The sequence below is a fragment of the Phoenix dactylifera genome, chromosome 13 (assembly GCF_051530095.1).
Source record: "Phoenix dactylifera cultivar Ajwa chromosome 13, Ajwa_hap1_PhDact_Kaust_v1.1, whole genome shotgun sequence".
NCBI lineage: Eukaryota > Viridiplantae > Streptophyta > Magnoliopsida > Arecales > Arecaceae > Phoenix > Phoenix dactylifera.
Window position 1 is genome coordinate 7122502 of NC_143202.1, and position 27998 is coordinate 7150499.

General features: G+C 37.5%; 1 protein-coding gene across 1 annotated transcript; it reads left to right on the forward strand.

Moving 5' to 3' along the window:
* The first annotated feature begins 39 nt into the window (after positions 1-39).
* Positions 40-27981, forward strand: LOC103696624 (isopentenyl-diphosphate Delta-isomerase I-like). The gene is made up of 6 exons (XM_008778308.6): positions 40-501; positions 3145-3200; positions 11033-11124; positions 27163-27265; positions 27356-27493; positions 27578-27981. The coding sequence occupies exons 1-6, from the start codon at positions 74-76 to the stop codon at positions 27829-27831; spliced, it is 1071 nt and encodes a 356-aa protein (XP_008776530.4). The 5' UTR covers positions 40-73; the 3' UTR covers positions 27832-27981.
* Positions 27982-27998: the final 17 nt, after the last annotated feature.

Below are 27998 nucleotides of genomic sequence, written 5' to 3' on the forward strand. Positions count from 1 at the left end.
GACCTAAACTAGTTGGGTCACAGGGTCATATCACGTGTTCATTCGACCCACTTAAACCCCGTCCCAAATATTTATGAACGTTGGAGATTGGGGGAGCGTGGGTGCCAAGAAGGATAAAAAAACTACGTTGGAGATTGGGCGAGAGTGGGTGCCAAGAAGGATAAAAAAACTTGGTATTCCACAGAAGTTCGCTGAAGAGAGAGAGAGAGATTCTCAGTTCTCCATGTCGGCTTCTTTGTCGCTGATCCCCTCCACCATCTCGTCTGCGTTCAGATACCGAGGCGCAGCAGCGAAGGCCCTTGACTTTGTCCCCTCCGCTCATCGCCATCGCCTCTTCTCCCCCGTCCCCTTCCCTTCTCTCGTCCTCCGCTCCGATTCTCGCTCGGTGTCCGCCGCCCCCGCCTCCACGATGAGGAAAGTGGATGCCTCCGCCGCCGCCCCCGCCGTCGATGCTGACTCTGCCATGGATGCCGTCCAGAGGCGCCTCATGTTCGATGACGAGTGAGGATCCAATCCTTCTCTCTCTTTTAATATCAATAGGCCAATTTTTAACTAAAAATTGTCTTTTTATTTGGTGTTCCAAGATTTTTTTTTTTCTTTCGCTGCGATCTATAGTTAACATATAGCGTCGTCTCTGCTGTTCTCTGTTTTATTGGCAAAGGAGTCTGATTTAGTTCCTCTTCCCAGATCATGCGTAAGTTCTGGCCATCTATTTCTCTCTATTTTTAAATCGATACATATTTTTTCCCCGAAGAATGTGTTTATTTGGCGGACTGCTTACGCTCTCTTATAATAGCAGAGTTTTTTTTTTTTGGGTTATTTTGTGTCATCCTTCGGTTGAAACCTCGACATAGTTTTGAAGGTTGGAATCACATGGTCTACTTATTTTCTCGGGTTTTGATTAGGTAATCGCCTTTAAAACAGAAACAGTTCGGGCTTTAGCTGGGGAATTCATACTAGAACTGAGAGAAAGTGCGATATGTTGGTTGCTTGCTGTTCCATATTTTGAGAGCTGAAAGAGGGGGCGGGGAAGTGGAGCTTTTGTAGATGCAGGATGTGGAAGTATCATGTAACTCCCTTGGCCTGATGATATAGTCAAGGAACGTGGCTACCACCGCACACACATCACGAGCATGCAAGAACACAATTTACCGAACAGCAATTATAAACCAATTCCAACAACTATGCAACATATAGATGTAGATGTAAAATTGCAGGCACCAAATTGGTGGCGGACGCTGGAGATCTCGGCTCATCTATTGTTCGGATCAGAGAGATTAGATGGGATCACTGCACGTCTCCACGGCGATTTTTTGATGGCTACTGCATTCTATCAACAGTGATCCTGTTGTTGAGCACCCACGAATCAGTGTTGGATGGCGAGGAAATGACTTCCGACAGTTCTTCAATGCTAGCTCCGACCCGAAACAACAAAGAAGTCTATCCTCCGGAGCGTGTCCGACGAGAGACACTCTAATGCTTAAGCCAGATGTGACTCTCCGATAATAGGAGGTTTGAGAGAGATAAATAGGTAGCATAAGAGAGTCGAAAGAGAACTTACTTAGACGATCTTTAGGAACACAATATATAGACGAAGATCGAAGCCTGTCGCTAAGTAGTTTGGGTTATACCCTTGTTGATAAAGCAATAAACCATGTATCTTGTCTATGAATCTCGCTTGTGCTTCTCGTTCGCAGGAATTGCTTGGGTATCGTGTTTGTTATGAAACAGATAGTGATCACGGCCGAGTTGTTGCTAGCTGTTGGAAAGTTTGAAATACAAAGGATTCTTCATGCGTGTTTTGGATTGGCCATGTGGCAAGTTTTGAATTGTCAGCTCGCAGTTAGGTGGCGAACTTTCATTAGTCGATTTGCTTTGTCAGTAGAAGTTAGTTCCAAGGTATATCACTTACTCCCCACTTCCAAGGCCGAAATGACCTGATCGGCTTGGGCAAAGGAAGTAACTTTTCTCGAGTGAAACCAATCAGTAAAGACGAGCTGCAAAGTTGATCAACAGGGACTATCTTGTCAGTTTCGAAGGTTTTTTAGAGACTGCATTTATAATTGCATGCTGGCGTTTGCCCCTCCCGAAATCATAAGTGGTAGGATTTCTCGGGCGATGGGTGGACGCTTTGCCGATAGCGATCTTGATGATGGTTTCGAGTTGAACATCCGTTTGACACATGGTGGAGATCGAACCGATGGTTTGAATGATCACATTGATCTGAGCCACCTGAGGCTCTATATAATACCTGTTATCTATGCTTCTCTTCGCTTCAAAGTTTGTGCAACCAGTCATCTTAAGAGCCGCCAAGGGTTAACCAACATTGCACCCCCAAAATTGTCCCTCTATTTCATCTTTGATTAGGGTTTTCTTCATCTCCGCCGTCGGCTTTCATCCTTCTATTTTTCCTCTGGAGTTTCTTCACTTAAAGCTTTCAGTAGGGCTCTTTGGTTCTCTATCTTAGTCACTTTTCCTTGTTCTAAGCCTTTTTCCTTATTTTATTTCTTATTCGAGAGAAGTGACAAGGTTGATGTAGGAGAGGTCGTCAGATGATGAGCATGTGGCTCAACATTTGTCTGATCGAGCTTCTAGAGGCTTAGAGGAGCCTTTTTCGATGGCCGACTTTGTCTCATCTGCTGAGAATATATTTGGATTCTTGCACAATTAGCTCTCCATGTTCCTAGGTTGGCTGTCATAATTTTATTCCTTCATTATTCATTATTATGTTTGTTGCTCAGGTAGTTTCATCTTGTATCTTAATAATGTTTAAACATCCTAATCTATTGCAAACTTTGTATTGGTCCATAAATGTTAATTATTAGGGTTAAGATTCGCCGTCTCGGTACTAGACCCTATAATGGTGCCACACTAGCACAGTGTCAGTATGATATAGTACTGTATAGAATTTTTTTGGCGTACCTGGTACCAGTACCGAACTGGTACGGTATGGTACACTCTGTACCGTTCGGTTCGGGCCGGAACGACATACCATTATTAGGGTTCTAATTTGTATGATAGGGTCTATAGAAACAATTTCTTCATTGATCACTACATTAATAGAATTTCTTCTATTAAGTTCTTAAGATGTTGCACCTATTCATTAATTTACTTGAAAAATAAATTGCTTGTTTTGCCATGCAGATGTATTTTGGTGGATGAGCAGGACAATGTTGTTGGACATGAATCTAAATATAATTGTAAGTTGTTGGTCAATATTTCCAAATATATTTGAGCATCTATATGAAGAATTATGCTTCTTGAGTAAACTTGAATATTTCTTGCATGCTTGATATTGTTCTTGTTTTTCATGCATCTGTTGTGTATGTTTTTTTTTCTCTTTTAGGTAGAAGTTCTCAGCATTATTTAATGCCATCTGGACCTTTATGGCTAATAAGAGTATAAGATTTGAAGTATAGGGGAAACTTTGGGAGGAGGGATCAATATTACCTAGACACTTGGCATGCGAGCTAAATATCAAAGAATCTCCAAGTGTTGGGCGTGGAAACCTCCAAAAATCTAGGCATGGGGACATAAGATGTGCGTATTACTTTGATGCTTCATTGCTTATACAAGAAAGGGAAATTGAAAAAGGGGAAGGAGACATATATATGCTGTCCTAAAGAAAAGGGGCATCGACCATGGAATTGCATATATTTGAGAAATATAATTTTAATGAAAAGTACCTAAAACCTATCTTCATGAAGAAGCTCGAAGCGCTAAATCCATAAATCTTCACTGAATTAGTAACAGAGGATGTACCAGTTGGCGACCGATTCGGTATGGTAATGGTATGTACCGTATCGAGCCGAGGTGTCCTTAAACTAGGAAAGAGAGGGAGAGGGAGAGGGAGAGGGGGAGAAGGCGAAGGAGAGGTAGGGGGAGAGAGAGAGAGGGAGAGAGAGGCACACTTGGTCATGGAACCCTAATCCTAGTTGTTGGGCGCCTCATCGTTGTGGAGAGATTGGGAGATCGGGAGGGAGGGAGGAGAGTCAAGAGGTCAGAAGATTGGGACAGTGGGGGTGAGAGAATTGTACCTCAGTCATGGAACCCTGACCCTAGCCATCAGAAGCCTTGTCATTGTGGAGAGATCGAGAATCAAGAGATCAGGAGGGAGGGGGGGATGGGAGATTGGGAGAGAGAGAACTCAGAAGAATCGAGAGAGAGTGTGTGGAGGTTTTTATATAAAAAAAGGATTTTCCAAGCCGAGCGGGACCATCTTGATAATTGTTTGGTTTGGTTCGGTACGCTTTGAACTGTCTGGTTCAGATGGTTCAGCGGTCACTGATCTGAAGCATGAGAAAAAAAGATAGATATCAGATCTTGTGGTAAGAAGACATCATATTGTTAGTACATTGGAGGTTTCTTAAGATGTGTTAGGATACCTAATTTGATAAATAATTGTCAAAACTTAATATTAAAAAACTTAAATTGATAAATAATTGTCAAAACTTAATATTAATAACCTAATAACACTTCACTTCAAGCATTTATTAGCTGAAATTGCGAATTCCTTGCATGAAACATCAAAAAAGTGCAAAGTGTTGACACACTTTTTAAAGTGAGCGGGAAACCTCAAAAGGAAGTTTCTATCCATGCTGTGTTGTGTCATATTCAGGTCTCTAAAAGTGCTGATACTTCCAGAAACCTAAAGATTGGAATGTCCAAGTAGCACAAGTAAGGATTTTCTTTATTGGCTATAGAGGGGCTTATTCATGATGTCATGATGAAAGGATCATCAGCCTTCCTAGGAACACACACACAGACACACATATATTCCTGCATGGATTTTCTAGAGTTTCAAGCTTAAGGTTGATTCATGCATCATGGAGTTGTGACATTTCCCCCCATATATTTTGTTCTTTGCCTTCTTTGGGTTGTTGCACTACGCTGCCACCTATAATTATTTTTGTTTTTGAGCTTTGCTATTTTCTGTCCCAGTGAAAAATTTTTGGCTGCAGTTGTCCAGTTTGGACAGCGTCATTTTATGTGATAGATCTTTCACTGTTAACGACTAAGAGAGTCAATAATGTAACTTTGTATACCGGGAATCATCATTCCATCTATTTGAGGATGCACATTTGGGCCAAATTTATGTATTTATTTCCATCCAAAGGGAAATCACTAAAAATAAAAAAACTGTCTTTGTTTTTCTTTTGACTTTTACATATTGAGTCTTTTTGGTCTTTACTGTTCTATTGACATTCAATTTTTAACTCACTTTACTTAAGAGCTATCTTTGACCTTTGCTAGATTATGGGTGGTAAATAGGACTGCTTACTTCAGCATAATTTGGTCCACCTCAGTAATAACTGGGTATAAGTTGGGCTTTGTAGGTCATTGGGCGATTGTTGGCCAACCAAACTAAATTGATGTCTGGATCCGGTTATGCATCCATGACCAATTTGTCATTCAATCCATCAAATTTGATGCCAGTGAAGAACCATGTTTAAGCATGTGAGTGCTATTGAAGAACAAATCTTATGTCTCTTTCTGTCAAGATCTTGTGCCCACCTTACTAAATCAAATATTTATTGTTTTCCTTACGTCAAAAAAAATCTTAACACGGGCATCAACATCTCATAATAATGTTGAAAACCTACAAATTTTCAATCATAATTTTGCAAGGAGATATACTTTAGATGCAGAGGAATAATATAATATTCAATCCTTATCTAATCAAAATTCCAACTTGCTTGTGTTTTGGTCCATGGGTAGGCTTATGTTTTAAACAGCCCTAGTATTTAGAAGGATGGCTGATTTGCCCTTTAGGTTGAGGTGAGTCCCAGTTATTTTGCTTAGGGCCCATTGAGTCCCTTTCACCTACCTGGTCACCTCATTGATGCCTAAATAGACCCATAGGTGGGTGGTGCAATTCTGGTTTAAAATACCACAGGATTTTCGTGTATCCTAACAGGACCTTAGTTTTTTGATTCCTTATGAGAGTTATTAGCTGGTATGAAGTTATGTTGTCATGCTCAATTTAATGTGGTTAATATCACTACTTGTTATGTCCAACATAATGAACACAGGTCAATGATTCAGATCTGGTTCAATGTTGTTAGCACCGATGTTTAGTTCATTAGTCTTAGATACTGTGATTTTATCGCCACTAATTTTATTGGCATCTAGAAAGTTGATTTGTATTCAGTGATATGATGATGATGTTGAGCTTTCCATCATAACTGTGAGGGTTCCACAGTAACAACGCATGACTGGGTATCGATACATGTGTGGGTCATTCACAATGTGAGAATAATCTATATCCACAGGCAGTAGGTGGATGGGCGGTAGGATAATCTTTATGTCCCAGTTGCTTATTTGGATGGGAAGACTTGTTATGCTTGTAATCGATCTTCTTTAGAAATGGATGATTGATTTAGTAATAATTTTGTTTCTGAAAATATTGTTTCTTTGTTTGTGCCTATAGGTGAATCCTTGAATATTTTGCAAGCTATCTAGAATTTTACTTTAGTTATTGCAAATCTTCTATTGGGTCTAATGTTTCACCATCTATATGCCACCTAGTCATATAGTCCAGATTGGAGATATGCATGTCAGCTAAGCAACAATAACATAATTAGAATAAATTGTTTGTAGTGATAAAATTACTCAGGGAATACCAGTTGGTTCCAATGAAATTTTGCATATTCAGGGCAATGTTGTTTTGTGGCCTAAATCTACTGATGAAGCAAAGAAGGTTATTAAAGAGCATATTAGGTGAAAAGGAAGAAAATGGGATAATAGTATGATTTTGTAATGAATGAAAACACAATGTTTGGGAACAGAGAATATAGGAATAAAAGGCCGCTAAAGATAACCTATGGATTCATTAATGTTGTAAACTGAGGCGTGCCCTAGTGATCACATCCCTCTGCCTAGCAACTAGAGGTTCTAGGTTCGATTCTTGGTGGTGCGTCTCCAAAAATCTGGACCTGGATAATTATAGATTGGGAGTGGGAGGATGTCCCCTCTTTTCTCTCTCAAAAAGAAAGGAGTTGTTGATCCCAAGTTTTTTTTTGTATGTTTTATTGCATGGACATTCTATAGAACATTAAAGTTTGTCCTTAAAGTATAAGAATTCCGGAGATGCTATTTACTAAGAAAATTAAATGGCTTGAAAAAAAAAAGAAAAATTATGTGTTTTCAGCATTTCAGGAAAATTTATTTTTTGTTCTCCAGTTTTGTTAGATCGAAGTTGAAAATTGCAGCTTTTAATATAGATTAAACTGGTTTTCTGTATTCCTTTATTTTCTTGTAAACAAATATATACAACAAAAACAATCCAAAGTTTTCTCTATTCATTACAATTTAATCTATGGAGAAAAAGGTAATAAAACATTTTTTTTTGTTTCATGGTAATTTTTGGGTGGAAACCATATAACTGATTTCTTCTCATGGTTTCTGGATAAGACATTTCTACATTTTCATTCTCTCCAAGCCAAATAACTGAAATTCTGGATTGAGAGAAATCAGTTTTGATAGTCCCTTTCTTGGAAACAAATTAATTGCCAGGGAAGCAATGTTAGTTTACTAGAATTTGTTTACTAGAATCTATGGAAAAAAGGTAATAAAACATTTTTTTTTGTTTCATGGTAATTTTTGGGTGGAAACCATATAACTGATTTCTTCTCATGGTTTCTGTATAAGACATTTCTACATTTTCATTCTCTCCAAGCCAAATAACTGAAATTCTGGATTGAAAGAAATCAGTTTTGATAGCCCCTTTCTTGGAAACAAATTAATTGCCAGGGAAGCAATGTTAGTTTACTAGAATTTGACATAGGATGTATGGGGGAGTTATGCCATGCTGCAAAGATGTTGAAGTCAATTTGTGCTGTACATAGTTAGACTATGGGTGTAAAACCTTATATGAATCTGTGAGCTCAGTGAGTCTTGCTGAAGAAAGTAAGTGGAGAAGGAGAAAGAATACCCCCAAGGCCACAGAGGTGCCCTGAATGGAACTACTCATCCTTACGATGGATGCATGGACTCATAAGGAAGCTGGAGGATCATAAAACTTTTGCATCAGTCATTTATTTGGTGCAAGTTATAGGAAATCTGTTTAATTATTTGATTATGAGCAGTCTGCAAGCTTCGTGTTGTGCATGTGAATGAATACATGAAGAATATGGGAAGGTAAATATGCTGTTAGTATTATGCTTCCATCAACCTAGCATTTACAAGATTATTAGACAAGTGCTTCATGTTATTTTTACCTGTATGTCATGTCTTTTTAATGGACTTCATGGTTAAATATATTATGTAAATTGACAATGTGAAAATCATCACCATTTTGATTTACACTCATGCAGGACACTTGAGTATGATTTGATAGTGCACTCAGAAGAGAGATACTGTTACACCTGTAGTCCTTATTTTCATGACCTCTTAACTTGCGATATCATGAACAAACAGGATAAACTAAAGTTTTTGATTTCATCCAATAAGCAATTATCCTGGGTCAAAAATTTGTTATCAGGTGAGTTTAGTCATAAAGGTCTTTACACCTTTAGTGAGACTGCTCTGGATAGTTAATAAGAAACCAATGATTAATATTTTTTTTCTTATGATATCCTAGATGATGTTAATAAGGAAATGATTATAATATCAGAGAGTATAGAGTCATCTTTGAAGCCCTTTACCAATTTCATTTTTCAGAGTTAAAAGGCAAATGCAATTATGACATTGCATCTACCAGAAACTTTTCAACTGTAATTAATGTTAGTCTTAGGGTTTGCTGTCTCGATACCAGACTTCGTACCGGTACCATCCTATTATAGTGTCGATACACTGTATAGTACGAGATGGCAAGGTGCACTGAGTGTTGGTATCGTATGAGACTGCATACCGGTTTGGTATGGTACATCCAGTACGGTATGGTACCAACTAGTATGGCAAACCTTGCTCTGTCTATTACTGATATATAGTAAGACAATTAAAGATATTGTCATCCATGGTGATTAAAAAAATTTTACGCTGATGCCAACATTCAAGCAGCAGGAATGAGAGTGGGGCTAAAAGCATGCAATGATATAATGAGATCAAGAGAATTTCTAGGGAAGCAAAGAAGTCCTACAAACACTGATGGTTATAATCTAGAAATAAGATAATTTATCACCTGAAATTGTAGTTACTGTACTTCAGAGGATATGGTTTAAAAATCAGCATGAAGAAAAAAAGAAAGTAAAATAATGGAGATAAGTCTTAATTAAGAATGATGGACAAGATAGACCACAGAGTGTTCCATTTCATTATGTAAGATTTGTTGTACAAAAATAATAGAAAGATAGGTGAACCCATGTAATAGAATTAATGCTTTCTCGACAAAGTAAGGAGATGCTTTTGGGGTATTACTTGATCCATCCATACCATTAACAACTTAAGAGGAAAAATTTATAGAATGTCAGTATGACCTGCATTCTCATTAGATGACTCAGAATATTAGTCAATAAAGAACATCCAAGAAAATAAGATTAGCTGAAGTAAAAATACTAATATTGATTTGTGGTAAAAATAGGAAGTATCCTTCATATTAGATAAGTGGCAGGAGTTTCATAAATTACGACAAGCTGATGGAGAATCGGTTAGGATAATATGGCATGTTAAACGAACATCTGAGGGGGGCTTCAGTAAAGGATGGGTACTCTTCTCTTTGTTGAAAGATGTAGTAAGCATAAGGGAAGACATAAGGTAAAATAACTGGAAATTGTGAGAAGGGAGATGGAGAAGTTGGAAACATCAACTGTATGCTTTGCGGATGAGGATTCACAAAACCTTTCTGGCATGGCTGGGACAAGGCTTGATTGTTATATGCAGACTGTAGTTACATGTATATTTTGCATTAGGGTTTAGCAAAAATTTTCTGGTTTAATTTAAGTAGAGTTTTCTTCTTCATCATTGTATGCGTGCTTTGTATTGTAGGGTGTTCTGTTTACCTTTCCTTATTGTCATCCAGCTTACAGAGTCAAATCTTGTTTTTCTTGATTTGCTAGAGTTCCAAGAGAACTGGAACCTATTTAATTTGTTAAATCACATTTTCTTATCTATATTGTGGACTTTCATGGTGGATAATGAAAGATCTGCTGTTAGCAGTTGTGATGATTTATGGTGGCTGCAAGCAGGAAGAACTAAACTTGGTATTAATTGGACGCAAAAGTTGTCCAAATCCACGAACAGTGGAATGGATCATTATCATACATCTTGCATGTTTACATCTGTCTAAATGATTTTTTTCATGCCCTTGAAGGCAAATTCTGCCAAGTGCAATATGTAATGAAAAACAAAAATCATGAATGTAATCTGCTTGTCTTGTAGAACACCTATGCATTCTCGGAGGAGAGGGGTATGTCCATTTGTTTAATTTGAGTATGTGCACATGGGTGTATTGTGTGGTTGGTGCATGTGCATTTCTCAAGCCCACTTGTATGTATGGCCATTTAGCATGTGTGGAAGCATGTTTTTGTGGATGTGCTTCTACATGGCCATGCCCAGTAATCAGTCCTGTTCATTCAGGGACATCATGACGGGTAAAGTTTTATCTGGAAAAATAATCGCATTTGTAGTTTAACAAGTAACAGAAGAGAAAGTTCTTTTATCAATTAACATAGGCAAGGCCCCTGCTTAAACTGATTTTTTTACCAAAAGTGCAAAGTTTTCTTATTGTCTTAATTATCTTTAGAACTTAGTCTAACCAAGTACAATAAACCTTTCATAGGAGAGAATGATGCAAGACCATGATTTCTCTTTAATGAAAGATCAGAGAGTAAACATCACAGTGTAATTTCTGGTCTTATGTAGAATATGTTGAAATTCATACCTAGTTAATGAAGGGATTAAGAATCAACATTATCAAATACTTAATTACTCTGGTTTATCTTTCTCCTCAATCCTTAAAATCATGCATTTATTATTTTCTAGTTGCTACTTCATAATAATTGCTTTAGTAACCAAGATTTCACATGTTTGTGATCTTCCAACATGCTATAAGCTATCAAAGTTGTAATATATGATTTCATATGTTAATGATTAGGCCATCTGATGGAAAAAATTGAATCTGAGAATTTGCTGCATAGGGCTTTTAGCACCTTCCTGTTCAACTCAAAATTTGAGTTGCTTCTTCAGGTATGCATATGATGAATGAGTTCTTTCTCTTTGATTGAGTAGGATTTCGATAACCATTTATTACTTTGAATTGTTATTGGGGCGATGTAGTTGTCCTTGCTCCAAAGCATTATTATATAATTATTTTGTTCAACTTAGTATATGAATTTCACCTTATGCATTTGACAGTTTGCTCATTTACTTCACATTGGCGAGGGAAAGACTCCATACTTATTATATAATGCCATTTTGAAAGAACATTTCATCATATTCTTGTCGAGATAAGATAACTATCCTTGCTTGTTTCATTGGTAATTGCAACTAATTGTTTTTATGGTTGTTGGCATCTTAGCCTATGTGGACCAAGATTTTAGGGCTTAGACACACATAAACCCAAGCCATGCCTTTCTTTCACCCAACATGCCGGCCCGTGTATATCTCAGCCTGACCTAACTATGGCTCGATATAGTTGTTTTCCAAATATCAAAATGGGCAGTTGTGGCGAAAATAGGACCATGTATAGTGCTACCTTCTAATAATACTTACTCATCTATGGGTTAGGGCATAACCCCAACAGTCATACCTCTCCACTTAACAACTAGAGGTTTTGGGTTTGAGTCTTGAGTGGACCATTTCCAATTATTTGGGCCTAGGTAATTATAGTGTAGGTGCGTCTCCCTCCCTTTCTCTCCCCCCCCCCCCCCCCCTTTTTGGATAAGATCCTCCCTTTCTTTCAAAAGTAATATTTATTTGTATTTCCCCCCAAAATAATACTTATATAATATAATAGCGTGGTTTTACTTGGGTAACTATTTTAAGAAAGCTCCGAAACCTGATGGACCTATTATGTATGGCCCAAGCTTTGACAATTTTTTTTATTAAGCTAAATATAGGCCCACTGCACCATCATAGTCTAATCCCACTTCAGGGAAGATAAGAACAAGATTTTAAGTTCCGATGGGATGGGAGGTGTCTTGGTTGTTTCATCTTATTCTCGTGAAAATTAGGATCGGGATGGGTTAGGACTTTGAACCTATCCACGTGGGGAGAGAAGAAGAAAGAGGCAAGAAAGAAAGGAAGGAAATATGAATAAAGGAAAAAGAGCGAAAGGAAAGAAGAAGAAGAAAAAGGAAAGAAAGGAAGAGAGAAGAAAAAGAAAGGAAGGGAGGAGGAAAAGAAAGAAAGAAGAAAAATAAAGGAAGGAAGGGGGGAGGAAAAGAAAGAAGAAAAAGGAAAAAAGAAAGAAAGGAAGGGATAAGAAAAAGAAAGAAGTAAAAGGAAAGAAAGGGAAATTGAAGAAACAGAACGAAAGAAAGGAAGAGAAGAAAAAGAAAGAAGGAAAGAAGAAGGGAAGATTGGCAGAGGGTATCTACTCGGATGCTTGATTGGGACTACCATCGAGAGGGGGCGAGACAGCGGGTTATCCCGTTTCATGGAGAAATCAGGACACCTCTATTACATGGGATTTAAAACCTTGGTTAACAAGAGGGGCCTACCTATGTGCACCTCGGTGCTGGATTCTCAAGACAACAGAGCCAAAGCAAGAAAAGCTAGTAAAAGTGCAATAAGTAACAGATGAACACATGTAAACTATGTCATTATCGCATTTTTCTTCAAAAGATCTTGAAACTCACAATAGTAATTGTGCCCATTTGAAGTAAGGCAGACCGCTAAACCATTATTATAGAACGTGTCATGATTTACCATGACTCTCAATTCATTCTCAAGTGCAAGCCATTCATAAGGGTCGACTTTCCAAGCACTCCGTAGTTTTGCTGGAATCCACTGATAAGATTAGATTGAGTAGTACTTAGTTGACAGACATGCAAAAAATGCAAATTGATGTAATATTGGAATATCCTTACTGGGTTTCAAATTCTGTGGAACGGGGGTGTCTTAGTTGAAAGAATAGATACCCTAAAAGCCAATCGCAATATGTATTGCGAAGGATTTTTCTTTTGATTTTCCAAATCATGTACATGACATTTAATTATGAATAAAAGCATTGTGTTTCATCATATGCTGTTTATTATTTTGTGATGAACCCCTTAGATTAAGGCAATGGTTTTAGGGCTATGATGAGATCATACTAGTGAGACCGAAAATCCTAAAATCCTAATCTTAAGTATTCCCAGTTGTTGGTACATTGAGTCGGGGATCAATCTTATGTATGCTCGATGCAGAGGGTGATTGATCTCACAATCACTTGTGTGGAGACACTAATACAAAGATGTGGGTGCTCATTAGAGGAATGAGTTCACTGAATTGACCTGCAAAGAGAAATCTATAAAGTCTTACTTGCATGTCAAAAGATGATTCTTTTAGTGGGTGTTGTGCAACTGATCCTATGACCTGAGATCACCATGGTATCTTGTGCACATAAATCCATGTTTTGGTTTGCACTCATTCATGACAATAAGTTGTGTACGAGGTCTTCTGGATATGGTGGATTGTGTACGAAGATTATGAGTAGGTCAACAAGGAATCAATCACTTCTAGTAAGAGAAGATCGCATCCCATTTATTCTAATCATATGATAATTCAGGGAGTCTTTGATCAAAGCAAAATGAAAATTAAAAAAAGTTTCTAATATTTCATGATTTGAATTATCATTAGAAGATTAAGAGAAATATGAATATGAAAATGAGTTTGACATACATTCATACTCATATACATATTCGGGATGCAGTTTGATTGAAGGATTGAATTGCACGGTAACTTGCCACTGAAGGGTATTTTTGGTATTTTCACCAAATTTCATATTTTTCGGGTAGACATGACATGTTGCTAGACGTCAATCTTGTCTTGTAGGTTTGATCGAATTAAAAAGTTTAATTCGATCGCCAATTAGAAAGGATTCTAATTATTAAGTTCGGGTTCGCGCAGTTTGGACCTAAATCGATTCGAAGAGTTCTAATCAGGTTAGGTTAACTCGAATTCACACCTACTGTTGGCTAAGTATGGAATCCAATGGGTCACACACAAGAAAACTGATCAAAGGTCTAATTGGATTAGATCATGTTTGCAAGATAAACATCCTAGCAGGTATTGCAAACCTTAGCTCCTGATTCGAATTGGATTCGAATCTGATTCGAATTGATCTAATTTGATTAGATCATATCCTAATATGGGTTAGCCAAGAGTTGGCACCTAATTGGTTTGTTTTGAGTCTTATTGGATTAGATTTGATAAATCATTCATTTTAGACCGTTAGATCTTTATCTACCGTTGGATGAAGACATAATGGTGAAATGGTTTGAATCCAATTGGATTGGGTTAGGTAAGGCCTTTAATCATGACCATCTTCATTAGCCATTGGATGAAGACATAATGAGATCATGATGAGGCGCCTTGAATTAGAGCCTTTGGATCATCATCAAGTCGTTGGATGATGACATAACTCCTTTTTTGATGGCACCTTCAATCATAGCCCTTGATTTTTATGTCCACCATTGGATGGGGACATAATAGGCTGGTAGCATGATGGGGCTTCATAGGAGGACATGATGAATGATGGCGTGATGGCTTGTGGCGTGAAAAACAAGGAGAGAGAATATGTGGAGGTTATAAGTGGATAAGGATGAAGCGTTCTCTCTCATCCTTATCACATCTCTTCATGATACGGCTCCCTATTTTTGATAGCGCTCCATCCTATGATATGCCTTCTCATCAGGAGGCACATCCCTTGGATCCCACGCCTCCTTTCATGAATGAAAGGATGGGATGCATGCATCCCTGCGCCATCTATAAAAGGGGAACCATTCCACCGTATTTCTTAATCCCATTCCACCGCACTCCTCTCTTCTTTCTTTCTTACATTAGTTCCTTCTTTCTAGCATTGCTTCTAGTATGTCCTAAGCCAAGACAAGGTGGTCTTCTTTAGGACAAAAAGTTTAGAAGTGATTTTAGAAGGTAAAAGAAAAATAGAGAGGAAAGAAAGCAAGCCAATTAAATCCTTTGGAAGGATTCAGCATTAAGGATCAAAAAGTCTTTGGAGCTAAAGTCTTAAATCAAGTTTCCGTGTGGATCACCATTGGAGAGTGAATATTTGGGTACCTAGTGGAAATTCTGCACATTGGATTAGCGTTAGAGGTATTTTTCTATTTCTGCATTTATATTATATTATTTGATTGTTACCATTAAGGTGATCTTGGCTTAATAGGGTTTCATGTAAAGAGATTTTGTTAAGAAAATTTAAAAATTCCTAGCTTCCGCTGCCCCACATGGCATGTTTGAACCCTACAGTGGTATCAGAGCCATCCTTAATTGGTTCAATCAAATGATTATGCATGATGTATGATTGTTAATTTACTATGAGATAGTAATGTCATATGTTTAGAAGAATGCTGAATTATATGATATGATATATAATAAAATGTCATGATATGAATTTTTTCATATGAAGATATGTTGAAGCATGTTAATTGATTCAATCAATTGGTAATAATTTGTACATGCTATGAGATAGCTATGATGTATGATAATTACTTTTCATTTATATATGCTATGAGATAGAAATATAGTTTATTGTAGCATATACATAGACATGATAAATATGTTACAATTATAGAATGTGCTTGAGACTAGTAAATCCTCAATAAAAATTATATTAAGTCATAGTATTGAAAAACTTTGAGCTAACCCATTCTAGAACAATTAATCTAATTGGTGTCTTGGAAAGCACTAAAGGTGGTTACTTAATTAGGATCTTACTCTCTGAGTAAGGGGAGCCTCCCACCTGCTTACCTGGCCAATTGTTTGATTGCCTATTATGGATAAGCTTAATGTTGATAAAACACTACTGATATCCTTCCTTCATACCTCGACAGTATTATGTCAAGATCTATGCTAGTTTGTTGTGCAACCACAAGGCTTGCAATGGGGACTGATGTTATACTGTCTTGGTGCATAGAGATGCTTATGGCATATTTTAATATGTTGCTTTGTTGTGTAACTATAAGAGCAATATTATTCGAATATGACTATATAGAAATGAAGGGTTTGACTTAACTAAAATATTATAGTTTGTTGTACAACCACAAGGCTATAAGTATTTTAAGAGGACAAGATAAAGTTGAGAAATGCATGAGATGCAATTGGAAAGAGTTTCCTACCTTTGAACTCATAAGGATTTGTTTTGTAACCACAAGGCTTTTATGATGAATTAGGATCTCAACCCTACTAAGAAAAATTAGGTTTTCTCGTTTATCATAGGAGAGGGCTATGAAATTCGATAAAAATAGTAGCAGACGATTAGATAAAAGTTCTTATTTAATTGTATACATGTCACCATGATTGGTCTGCTTATGTTAGTTTTGTTCTTGCTTATGTAGAATTATTAAATGGCATCTCACTTTCACTAAGAGGCATCTTAGATGCCAACAAGTTGACCGGTCTAAACTATGTGGACTGGTTGAGGAATCTAAAAATTGTACTCACTCAGGAGAAAATTTTGTAATACTTGAAACCCCTGATTTTGGAGATACGGAGGATAATGCTACTGAAGAGGAGGTTGCCACACATAAGATATGGAAGAATGGCAGTTTAACTGTCAAATGTATCATGCTTGCCTCTATGAGTAATGAATTACAAAGGCAACATGAAAGCATGGACACTCTATCCATACTTCTAAATTTAAAAGAGTTGTATGGAGAGCAAAGCAGGACTGCTAGATATGAGATATCCAAGCAGTTGTTCCATGCTAGAATGAATGAAGGAATTCCAGTGCAAAGCCATGTTCTTATGGTTATAGACTTGATCACCAGATTAAGTCAATTAGGTTTTGCTATGGACAGTGAGCTCAGTCAGGATTTGATCTTGCAATCACTACCTGATTCATTCTCTCAGTTTGTTGTGAATTTTCACATGAACAAGCTGAACGCCTCCCTGCCTGAGCTGTTAAATATGTTAAAGACAGCTGAGGCCCATATCAAGAAGGAAAAGGGTCCGATCCTTCTTGTTGATAAGGGCTCAAGGAAGAAATCAGGCAATAAGGGTTCTAAGAAAAGGTTGAACCTTAATAGTAGCAAGATCAAGAAGAAGAAAGGAAAGAAAATCTCCGGATCAAGTATCTGTTTCCACTGCGGCAAGGCCACTGGAAAAGGAATTGCAAGAGTTTTTTTTCAACTGTAAAGCCTAATGCAAGAGTTGCATCAAAAGGTATGTTTATGTTACATGCCAATTTGTCATTAAGTTTTTCAAATTCAAATTCATGGGTATTGGATACCGGCTGGGGTTCTCACATTTGCAAATCATTGCATGGACTACAGAAAATTAGAAATTTGGGGAAAGGTGACTTCGAGCTTTATGGCGCTGGAGGAGAGTCTATCCAGGCTGAAGTTGTTGGAACCTACCATTTGGAGTTGCCTTCGGAAGAGTTTCTGAAATTAGAAGATTGTTATTATATGCCCAAGATTATTAGAAATGTAATTTTTATTCCTTTGTTGTTAAAGAAAGGATTTGAAATTAATGTAAAGAGCAATGGTTGCTCAATTTCTTTTTCTAATAAAGTCTATTACAATGGCATTATGGAAAATGGTCTTCTTGTTCTATCTCTTAATGACAATATATTTCATATTGATGAAAATAATAAAAGAAAGAGAGAAGAGGTGAATAATACCCTCCTTTGGCATTGCCGACTAGGTCATATTAGTGAGTCAAGAATACACAAGTTATACAAAAAAAAGTTTTTTGATCCTTATAATTTTGAATCATTAGGAACTTGTGAATCTTGTCTTATGGGTAAAATGACCAAATCTCCATTCATTGGACATGGAGAAAGGGCAAGTGAGTTATTAGGACTTGTGCATACAGATGTATGTGGTCCTATGACAACTCCAGCTAGAGGTGGATACTCTTACTTCATCACATTCATTGATGATTTATCAAGGTTCGGATATGTGTATCTTATGAAACATAAATCCGAAGCCTTTGATAAGTTTAAAGAGTATCAAAGTATGGTTGAAAAATAAACCGAAAAATATATTAAAATCCTTCGATCAGATCGAGGAGGTGAATACCTTTCTAGTGAGTTTTTAAATCATCTTAAAGAAAAGAAAATTCTCTCTAAATGGACGCCTCCGTATACGCCACAATTAAATGGTGTAGCCGAACGGAGGAATCGTACTCTATTAGATATGATACGGTCCATGATGTGCTTTACAGATCTTCCTATTTCATTCTGGGGTTTTGCCCTAGAGACTGCTGCACTAGTATTAAATAGGGTACCTTCTAACTCTGTACCTAGCACTCCATATGAGATATGGAGAGGAAGAAGCCTAATCTTAAGTATCTTAAGATATGGGGCTGTCAAGCTTATATCAAAAAAAATTTTGGACACAAGCTAAGTGCTAGATCAGATAAATGTATTTTTTGTAGGTTATCCTAAAGATAGTATAGGATACATCTTCTATCATCCTACCAAACAAAAGGTCTTTGTAGGTAGGCATGCCACTTTCATGGAGAAAGTTTTTATTTGAAAAGTGTAAGGATAGAAGAATAGAACTTGAAGAAGTTCAAGACCTACAAACAGAGACACAAGACATTCCTCAACCAGATGTACCCATAAATGAGGTACAGCCACAACATACATCTCCTCTCCGAAGATCAGATAGAGTGCGAAATGCACCTGAGAGGTATGGGTTTATCATTGAGAATGATGAAGCCCACATCGTTCAGAACAATGATCCTCTGACCTATTCGGAGGCTGTCATGATTAATTACTCTGACAAATGGGTCTATAAGAAAAAGATTGGAGCAGATGGCAAGTAGAAACCTACAAGGCTAGATTGGTGGCAAAAGGTTTCAGGCAAAAGCAAGGAATTGACTATGATGAAACTTTTTCATCAGTAGCTATGCTCAAATCTATTCGAATTATGCTTGCAATAGCTGCATACTATGATTATGAAATCTGGCAGATGGATGTTAAAATCGCCTTCCTTAATGGTCATCTTGAGGAAAAGGTTTACATGACACAGCCAGAAGGATTTGTCTCAAGTAAGAGAGCGAATCAAGTATGCAAGCTTAAGAGATCCATTTATGGATTAAAGCAAGCATCGAGGAGTTGGAACATCCGTTTTGATACAACAGTCAAAGAGTTTAGTTTTATCAAAAATATGGATGAACCATGTGTGTACATGAAGACTAGTGGGAGTGCCATTGTCTTCTTAATATTGTATGTAGATGACATACTAATTATAGGAAATGACATTCCTATATTACAATCGGTCAAGACTTGGCTATCAAAAGCTTTTCCATGAAAGACTTGGGAGAAGCATCCTATATACTTGGTATAAAGATCTATAGGGATAGATCTAAAAGGATGCTAGGCTTGTTCCAGTCTAGGTATATAGATCATGTGCTGAAAAGATTCAGCATGGAAGGAAGTAAAAGGGGTTACTTACCTATGAGTCATGGCATACGTCTCTCTAAGAAGATATCTTCTAAGACATCTGAAGAGAGGAATAGAATGAATTCTATTCCCTATGCTTCGACAGTAGGATCGATTATGTATGCTATGCTATGTACTAGGCCTGATGTTGCTTATGCCTTAGGCATAACAAGCAGATTCCAGGCTGATCCAGGGGAGGATCATTGGATAGCTGTGAAAAATTTTCTTAAGTACTTGAGAATGACTAAAGATGTTTTTCTAGTTTATGGAGGATCTGAGTTGAAACTAGAAGGATTTTCTAATTCTAGTTTTTAGTCAGATCCAGATGATAGCAAGTCCACTTCAGAGTATGTCTTTACTCTAAATGGTGGTGCATTGAGCCGGAAGAGTTCCAAATAGCAAACTGTAGCTGACTCAACTACTGAGGCAGAATACATTGCTGTGAGTGAAGCCGCTAAAGAAGCTGTCTGGATGAAGAAGTTCATCTCTGAGTTGGAAGTAATTCTTGAGATTGCTGAACCCGTCTCAGTTTATTGTGATAACACTGTAGCAGTTGCTCAAGCAAAGGAACCAAGGTCTCATCACAAATTCAAGCACATTCTAAGACGCTTCCACCTCGTTCGAGAGATTGTCGAGAGACAAGACATAGTCATTAAATGAGTAGACACAAAGAACAATTTAGCAGACCCGTTCACTAAAGCTCTACCATAGCAGCAGTTCGATCGCCACCTCGATTGTATGGGGATGAAATATAAAGGCGATTGGTTTTAGTGCAAGTGGGAGATTGAAAGAATAGATGCCCTACAAGCTAATCGCAATATGTATTGCGAAAGGTTTTTCTTTTGATTTTCCAAATTATGTACATGATATTTAATTATGAATAAAGGCATTGTGTTTCATCATATGCTGTTTATTATTTTGTGATAAAACTCTTAGATTAGGGCAATGGTTTTAGGGCTATGATGAGATCATACTAGTGAGATCTAAAATCCTAAAATCCTAATCTTAAGTATTCCCAGTTGTTGGTACATTGAGTCGGGGATCAATGCTACCGTATGCTCGATGCAGAGGGTGATTGATCTCACAATCACTTGTGTGGAGATACTAATACAAAGATGTGGGTGCTCATTAGAGGAATGAGTTCACTGAATTGACCTGCAAAGAGAAATCTTATGAAATCTTACTTACATTTCAAAAGATGATTCTCTTAGTGGGAGTTGTGCAACTGATCTTATGATCTGAGATCACCATGGTATCTTGTGCACATAAATCCATGTTTTGGTTTACACTCATTTATGACAATAAGTTGTGTACGAGGTCTTCTGGATATGGTGGATTGTGTACGAAGATTATGAGTAGGTCAACAAGGAATCAATCACTTCTAGTAAGAGAAAATCGCATCCCATTTATTCTAATCATATGATAATTCAGGGAGTTTTTGATCAAAACAGAATAAAAATTAGAAAGAGTTTCTAATGTTTCATGATTCGAATTATCATTAGAAGATTAAGAGAAATATGAATATGAAATTAAGTTTGACATACATTCATACTCATATACATATTCGGGATGCAGTTTGATTAAAGGATTGAATTGCACGGTAACTTGCCACTGAAGGGTATTTTTGGTATTTCCACCAAATTTCATATTTTTCGGGTAGATATGACACGTTGCTAGACGTCAATCTTGTCTTGTAGGTTTGATCGAATTAAAAAGTTTAATTCGATCGCCAATTAGAAAGGATTCTAATTGTTAAGTTCGGGTTCGCGCAGTTTGGACCTAAATCAATTAGAAGAGTTCTAATCAGGTTAGGTCAACTCGAGCCCACACCTACTGCTGGCTAAGTATGGAATCCAATAGGTCACACACAAGAAAACTGATCAAGGGTCTAATTGAATTAGATCATGTTTGCAAGATAAACATCCTAGCAAGTGTTGCAAACCTTAGCTTCTGATTCGAAGCGGATTCGAATCTGATTCGAAGCGGATTCGAATCTGATTCTTAATTGATCTAATTTGATTAGATCATATCCTAATATGGGTTAGTCAAGAGTTGGCACCTAATTGGCATGTTTTGAGTCTAATTGGATTAGATTTGATAAATTATTCATTTTAGACTGTTAGATCTTTATCTACCGTTGGATGAAGACATAATGGTGAGGTGGTTTGAACCCAATTGGATTGGGTTAGGTAAGGCCTTTAATCTTGACCATTTGATCTTCATCAGCCATTGGATGAAGACATAATGAGATCATGATGAGCCGCCTTGAATTAGAGCCTTTGGATCATCATCAAGCAGTTGGATGATGATATAACTCCTTTTTTGATGGCACCTTCAATCATAGCCCTTGAGTTTTATGTCCACCATTGGATGGGGACATAATAGGCTGGTAGCATGATGGGGCTTGATAGGAGGACGTGATGAATGATGGCGTGATGGCTTGTGGCGTGAAATACAAGGAGAGAGAATACGTGGAGGTTATAAGTGGATAAGGATGAAGCATTCTCTCTCATCCTTATCACATCTCTTCATGATATGGCTCCCTATTTTTGATAGCGCCCCATCCTATGATATGCCTTCTCATCAGGAGGCACATCCTTTGGATCCCACGCCTCCTTTCATGAATGAAAGGATGGGATGCATGCATCCCTGCGCCATCTATAAAAGGGAAACTATTCCACCGTATTTCTTAATCCCATTCCACCGCACTCCTCTCTTCTTTTTTTATTACATTAGTTCCTTCTTTCTAGCATTGCTTCTAGTGTGTCCTAAGCCTTGACAAGGTAGTCTTCTTTAGGACAAAAAGTTTAGAAGTGATTTTAGAAGGTAAAAGAAAAATAGAGGAAAGAAAGCAAGCCAATTAAATCCTTTGGAAGGATTCAGCATTAAGGATCAAAAAGTCTTTGGAGCTAAAGTTTTGAATCAAGTTTCCGTGTGGATCACCATTGGAGGGTGAACATTTGGGCACCTAGTGGAAATTCTGCACATTGGATTAGCGTTAGAGGTATTCTTCTATTTCTGCATTTATATTATATTATTTGATTGTTACCATTAAGGTGATCTTGGCTTAATAGGGTTTCATGTAAAGAAATTTTGTTAAGAAAATTTTAAAATCCCTAGCTTCCGCTGCCCCACATGACATGTTTGAACCCTACATTAGTTTCTCTATGGAATGGGATGCCCCAGTGTCCCACCTCGTCCTGACGGTAGTTCTGGTGGAGGGTCCCATAGGCACGCTCCATCTCGCTCCCTTTCTTTTCTTTCATCTTTCTTTCGTTTCTTCCTTCTTTCGTTTCTTTTTTCTTACCTTCCTTTTTTTTCCCTTTTTCTTCTTTCTTTTTCTTATCCCTTCGTTTGCTTCTTTTTTTCTTTTCTTTTTTTTCTTCTTTCTCTTTTCTTTCTTCCATCTTTCCTTTTATTGTTTTTCTTCTCCCTTCCTTTCTTTCTTTCAATTTTCTTCTTCTCCCCTTTCACTTTTCTTATTCTTCCTCTTTCCTTCCTTCCTTTCTTTTCTTTTTTTGTTCTTCTTTCTATGCAAGGATGGGTTTCGAAGTCCCAACCACATCCCAGTCCCATTTTCTCATAGGAACAGGATGGGATGGCCGAGACACCCCCGATCCTGCTGGGACTTAAAGCCTCGGTCCTCACAATGAAATGAGAAAATATATAAATTCTCTTGAAGTAAGTGGCAGAAGACCACCTGGAAATACATCAAAGAAAATATATCTGGTGGCACAATCCATCATAATTATATGCCAAACAATTGAAAGCAGATCAAAGGAAGTTTAAGACTGTATGTTTCAGCTATAGATGATGGTAAATCCATCATAATTATTTGGACCAAGAAAAGTGCGTAAGAAAAAATAAAAAATTGTACACGACACTAGCCAACCAAAACATGCATAATGTAGCAACATTAGCAACTTCTGCTCCAGATGTTCGAACTCATCAACCTCCCTGACAGAACAGTATTTCAATGTTTCAGCTATGTAGGCACCCCAAGAAGATAACACAGTCTGTATCCATGCAAAAAATTCTTCGAGACCGTTGCATTTCCTAGTCAAAAATGTATCCTAGCATCTCTTTGTACACGTGTCATTGAATCAGGCCCTACCATTATTATTCTTATTCTTCCAATTAAAATTGATGATCATAACTAATATTGAAGTTATAAATGTTCTTGACAACTTTGATGACTATCAGCACCAACATATAATTTAAAAATCATGCTCCGGCATCATCTTTAGAATGCAAACTTCAACTGTTCAACACCTCCAGGGGATGTTCTTTCATCTGCTTTTTATATTAATTCAAGGACCAACATACTTATTCTTGATTGGTAGTTGAGGGATTGTATTGAATCTATTTGGTTCTTAGAAAATCCAATGAAATCATAGATTTTATTCATCCTTATGGAATCTTAGGTGGATGAGTAAGCTTAACAACAGCTGAAATGTGCAAACTCAACTTTTCATTTATTTAGGAAGTGTGTAATTAATAATTAAAAGTAAATGAGAAAAGTTAGATTGTAGGCTTGGGATTGAGGTGTGTAGTGACTACCCTTAGATAGAAATCTCTTCCACGTGTTTAGCTAATGCAATAGTCCTATTGCACAAAAATTGTCAATAAATAATTCGCAGTGTGCATATGTTAAGGAAAAGTGATGAAACCTTTGATCCTAATTGTTTGGTGAATACATGTTGCTGAAATAAGTAGACGAAAATTTTTTTGTGTTCAGAATCTTAAGATGCAAAACATTGCATTAAAGACTTTACCAAGAACTTTTTTTTCAATATGTGTTTGCTCTTTGTTTGAGGGGTTTTTTGCTATTTGAAGTATTGTCCATGATTTGGATGAGGTATATAATATATATAGTGTCTCGGAGATTCATAGAGATGCTAGAAGAACCGAACAAGAAAGTAGATGTTGCTTTCTTTGCAAGGCATGTTTATACGAGAAAAGTTGCATGCTTATATGAGAAAAGTTGTCTGTTTAGGGGCACAACGAATACGGGATAAAATTCAAGCTTAAATTAGATAATCATATTGATAGCCATCAAGCCTGTCCCAGCTGTTTGGAGAAGTCTAGATTAAATAATAGAAACAAATCTTCATTATTGGAAATTCTAGAATTGGTGCCAGCAAACACCGCTTAATTAAGGAAAAGGCTGAGCTCTCCCAAACGTCCTGGTTCGAGGCGTATCGAGCTATATCGGCGGCAGATCGGGATAGTTCCTGCAATGAAATCGAGAAACCCAAGGGGGCATCTCTCACCAAAACAGGACTTCAAAAGAGGGAGAGGGAGAAGGAAAGAGAGGAAGAGAGAGAAAGGGAAAAAGAGGGAGAGGAAGAAACATAGGGAGAGAGGGAGGAGGCATCTCTCACCAAAACAAAGCCCAAGGAGGAGGGAGACAGGGCTTCAAAAGCCCTCTCTCCTCTGTGCGTTGGAATGGGGGTTCAAAGTGAAACAAGGGCTTCGGTCCTTTTTTTTTTTTTAGGTGAAGTCGACACCACACTGCCAACTTCATGTAAAAAATTTCAAAAAAAAGAAAAGTAAAGTTGGAAGCCACTTAAAAAGATCAAGAAAAATATAAAAAAGGGACCGAAACTCCTATGTCGAACAATGGTGGAATTTTCGAAATAGGGGCTCCACCCCTGTTCCAACACACGGAGGAGAGGGGGCTTTGAGAGCCCTTTGTCTCCCTTCCCTTGGCCTTGTTTTGATGAGTGATGCGCTCTCCCTCCCTTCCTCTCTCTCTCTCTCTCTCTCTCTCTCTCTCTTTCTCTCTTTCGCTCTCTCGCTCACCTTGCCTCTGCCTCTCTCTCTCTCTCTCTCTCCGCCACGCTCTTCCGCTCTCTCCCTTTCCCTCTTCCTCTCCCTCTCTCCTTCTCCCTCTCCCTCTCCTTTGCTGGTTTTCCTATCGTTTCATGCTGAAACGGCATGGCATGGGGGCGCACCATACTGCCGGCCTACCGTACCATACCGTCGGCCTACAGGCATGAGTGCCGGTTCCGGTACTGTGGACCTTGTTCTTAAGGATATTTCCTTTGGTGATTTTGCATATCTTTTTTGTGATGGTGGGTTAATTTGGTGTTTTGTGTTTGTTTGTACTTTACATTGCCATGATTTTCGGTCTCAAACAAGATGCCTCATATACTTGCTTAACCACTTCCCTCCTTGGTTGTGTGCAGACACCTTTTGGCAAAAGCCTCCATGCTTGCCCATCTATCTAGCTGGCCATGCCAAGCTAGATTTGTGGGTTAGGTCAAGGTTAAGGCTCGCCACTAAGAATTGTATTCTCTCCCTTAACAATTATATGTGTGGAAAATGTTGTAACAAAAAGTAACCCATGCTTTGCTATTCGAATATTTGATGAGATGAGCATAACAGTAACTAAAACTATAGTTCGCCATACCGGCCCAAACAGGACTATATAAGGTGTACCATATTGTACCAATTCAGTATCGATACCTGGTATGGCTGGCATACCGACACAATGCTAGTGTGGCACCACGGGGTCTGGTCCTGAGTGGTGAACGTTGACTAGAACTTGTGGTCACCCACCATAACAGTTGTGACTGTTCCCACAAGAAGGTGTCAAGTTTGGGAAGAAGATGGGAAGAATTGGAAAAAGGGGTAATCTGAGTGAGACAGAGGACTTGCCACTATCCTTGCTATTCTCCTCTTTTTACATCCAACGCTAGTTAGATTTGGTTTACAAAAAAAATAGTTATAGGCAGTGTCTTCTTTTTTGATAAAAAGTGTTTTTATATCAACCTTATCATTCCAATACATAACCAAATTGTCTTTACATGTATGATCTTAATCTGACCTGTTATCAATAAGCACTCTCAATACAACCCTACTTACCATGTGCTTATGATTTTAGTGGTATCATTGGTTATGCTCATGTTGTCCCTGTCATAATGGAATAAAGTTATGTCATGTCTTGAAGGTTTGATATAACTCATTGTTCTCCAAATCTTATCATCCACAACCTGGTTCTTATGGTCCATATCAAAATGACCTTAAATAATTTATATCACATCCTTGGATACCAAAGAAGATTAGGAGGACCCAGATCTGTATTATAAAATCCAATTTGATCATGTTGTTTTCATTTTAAACCAAGTGGAGTTTCCATTAGAATTATTTGTAATAGTAAGCCTTGAGCGCATGATATTAGAGTGCCTATAATGGTTTTCAACTTCAAGCACGTAAATATGGAAGTCTTTGGACTTCATGGAGGGATATTCATATCCTTGCAATTATTTGATAAATCTAATTAAGAATCCTTCCTGATAAACTAATATAATTTATTGGCAATTGTTGTTTGTTTCATTAGACATTTTATGTGCCTTCTGGTGGTGCAACATAGCATTCTTTGTTTATATGAAATTCTTTTCTATTTTCATTCATTGACTTTACAATTAACTCTTCTTTTTCACTTTTACATTTTTTATAATTTTTTAAATTTTGAAGGTAATTGGGAAAAGAATCTTATGATCTGCAATTATATCCTATCTGAACCCCTTATCCTGACATGCTCATTGTCTTGCTTCATTTTGGCTGCTTGTAGTCCTTGTTTGTACTTATTTTCTTTTGAATTTTCTTTTTCTATTTTTTTTGAGGGAGGGGATTATATTGATACCTCATCATATTTGTTACAGCAAAGATCTGCAACAAAAGTAACATTTCCTTTGGTATGGACAAACACCTGCTGCAGCCATCCTCTTTACCGTGAATCTGAGCTCATAGAGGAAAACTACCTTGGTACTTTTCATTAGCTGTAAAACCATTTCAAGAATCTTATTGTCTTCTAACTTGTAAATGGTTAGTACTAAATATAAATTTCTTAAACAGGGGTTAGGAATGCGGCTCAACGGAAGTTATTGGATGAGCTGGGCATACCACCTGAAGATTTACCTGTTGATCAGTTCATTCCTCTTGGACGCATTCTATATAAGGCCCCATCTGATGGAAAGTGGGGAGAACATGAGCGTATGTCCACTACAGAGCTTCATTCATGAATTGTTGCATGGCCTCCCTAATACTAAGCTTATAATATATCTTTCTTCATTTCAGTTGATTATCTGCTTTTTATTGTTCGTGATGTGAAATTGCTTCCCAATCCTGATGAAGTTGCCGATGTTAAATACGTTAATCAAGATCAGTTGAAGGAGCTGCTGAGGAAAGCAGATGCTGGGGAAGATGGTGTGAAGCTATCCCCTTGGTTCAGGCTGGTTGTCGATAACTTTCTTATGAAATGGTGGGACCATCTCAAAAAAGGCACTCTTCAGGAGGCTGTGGACATGAAAACCATTCATAAGCTAACATAAAAGAAGTTAAGGTATTTTTTTATCAATTAGATAATGTTGGGAAACTAAACCTGCTTCAGTTCTTGAGAAGTAAATTAGCATGTTATGGTTTTTGTAATGTACTCGGTACCAAGTTTCAATTGGCCAAGGATTATACTTTATTGTGAATCAGATCTCATTTACAAATT

Excerpts from the sequence above, each read along its gene's own strand:
- LOC103696624 (XM_008778308.6), top strand. The coding sequence starts at position 74 with ATGAACGTTGGAGATTGGGGGAGCGTGGGTGCCAAGAAGGATAAAAAA. Across the intron at positions 27,266-27,355 it reads CATAGAGGAAAACTACCTTG|GGGTTAGGAATGCGGCTCAA; the intron begins GTACTTTTCATT and ends TTTCTTAAACAG. Across the intron at positions 27,494-27,577 it reads AAAGTGGGGAGAACATGAGC|TTGATTATCTGCTTTTTATT; the intron begins GTATGTCCACTA and ends TCTTCATTTCAG.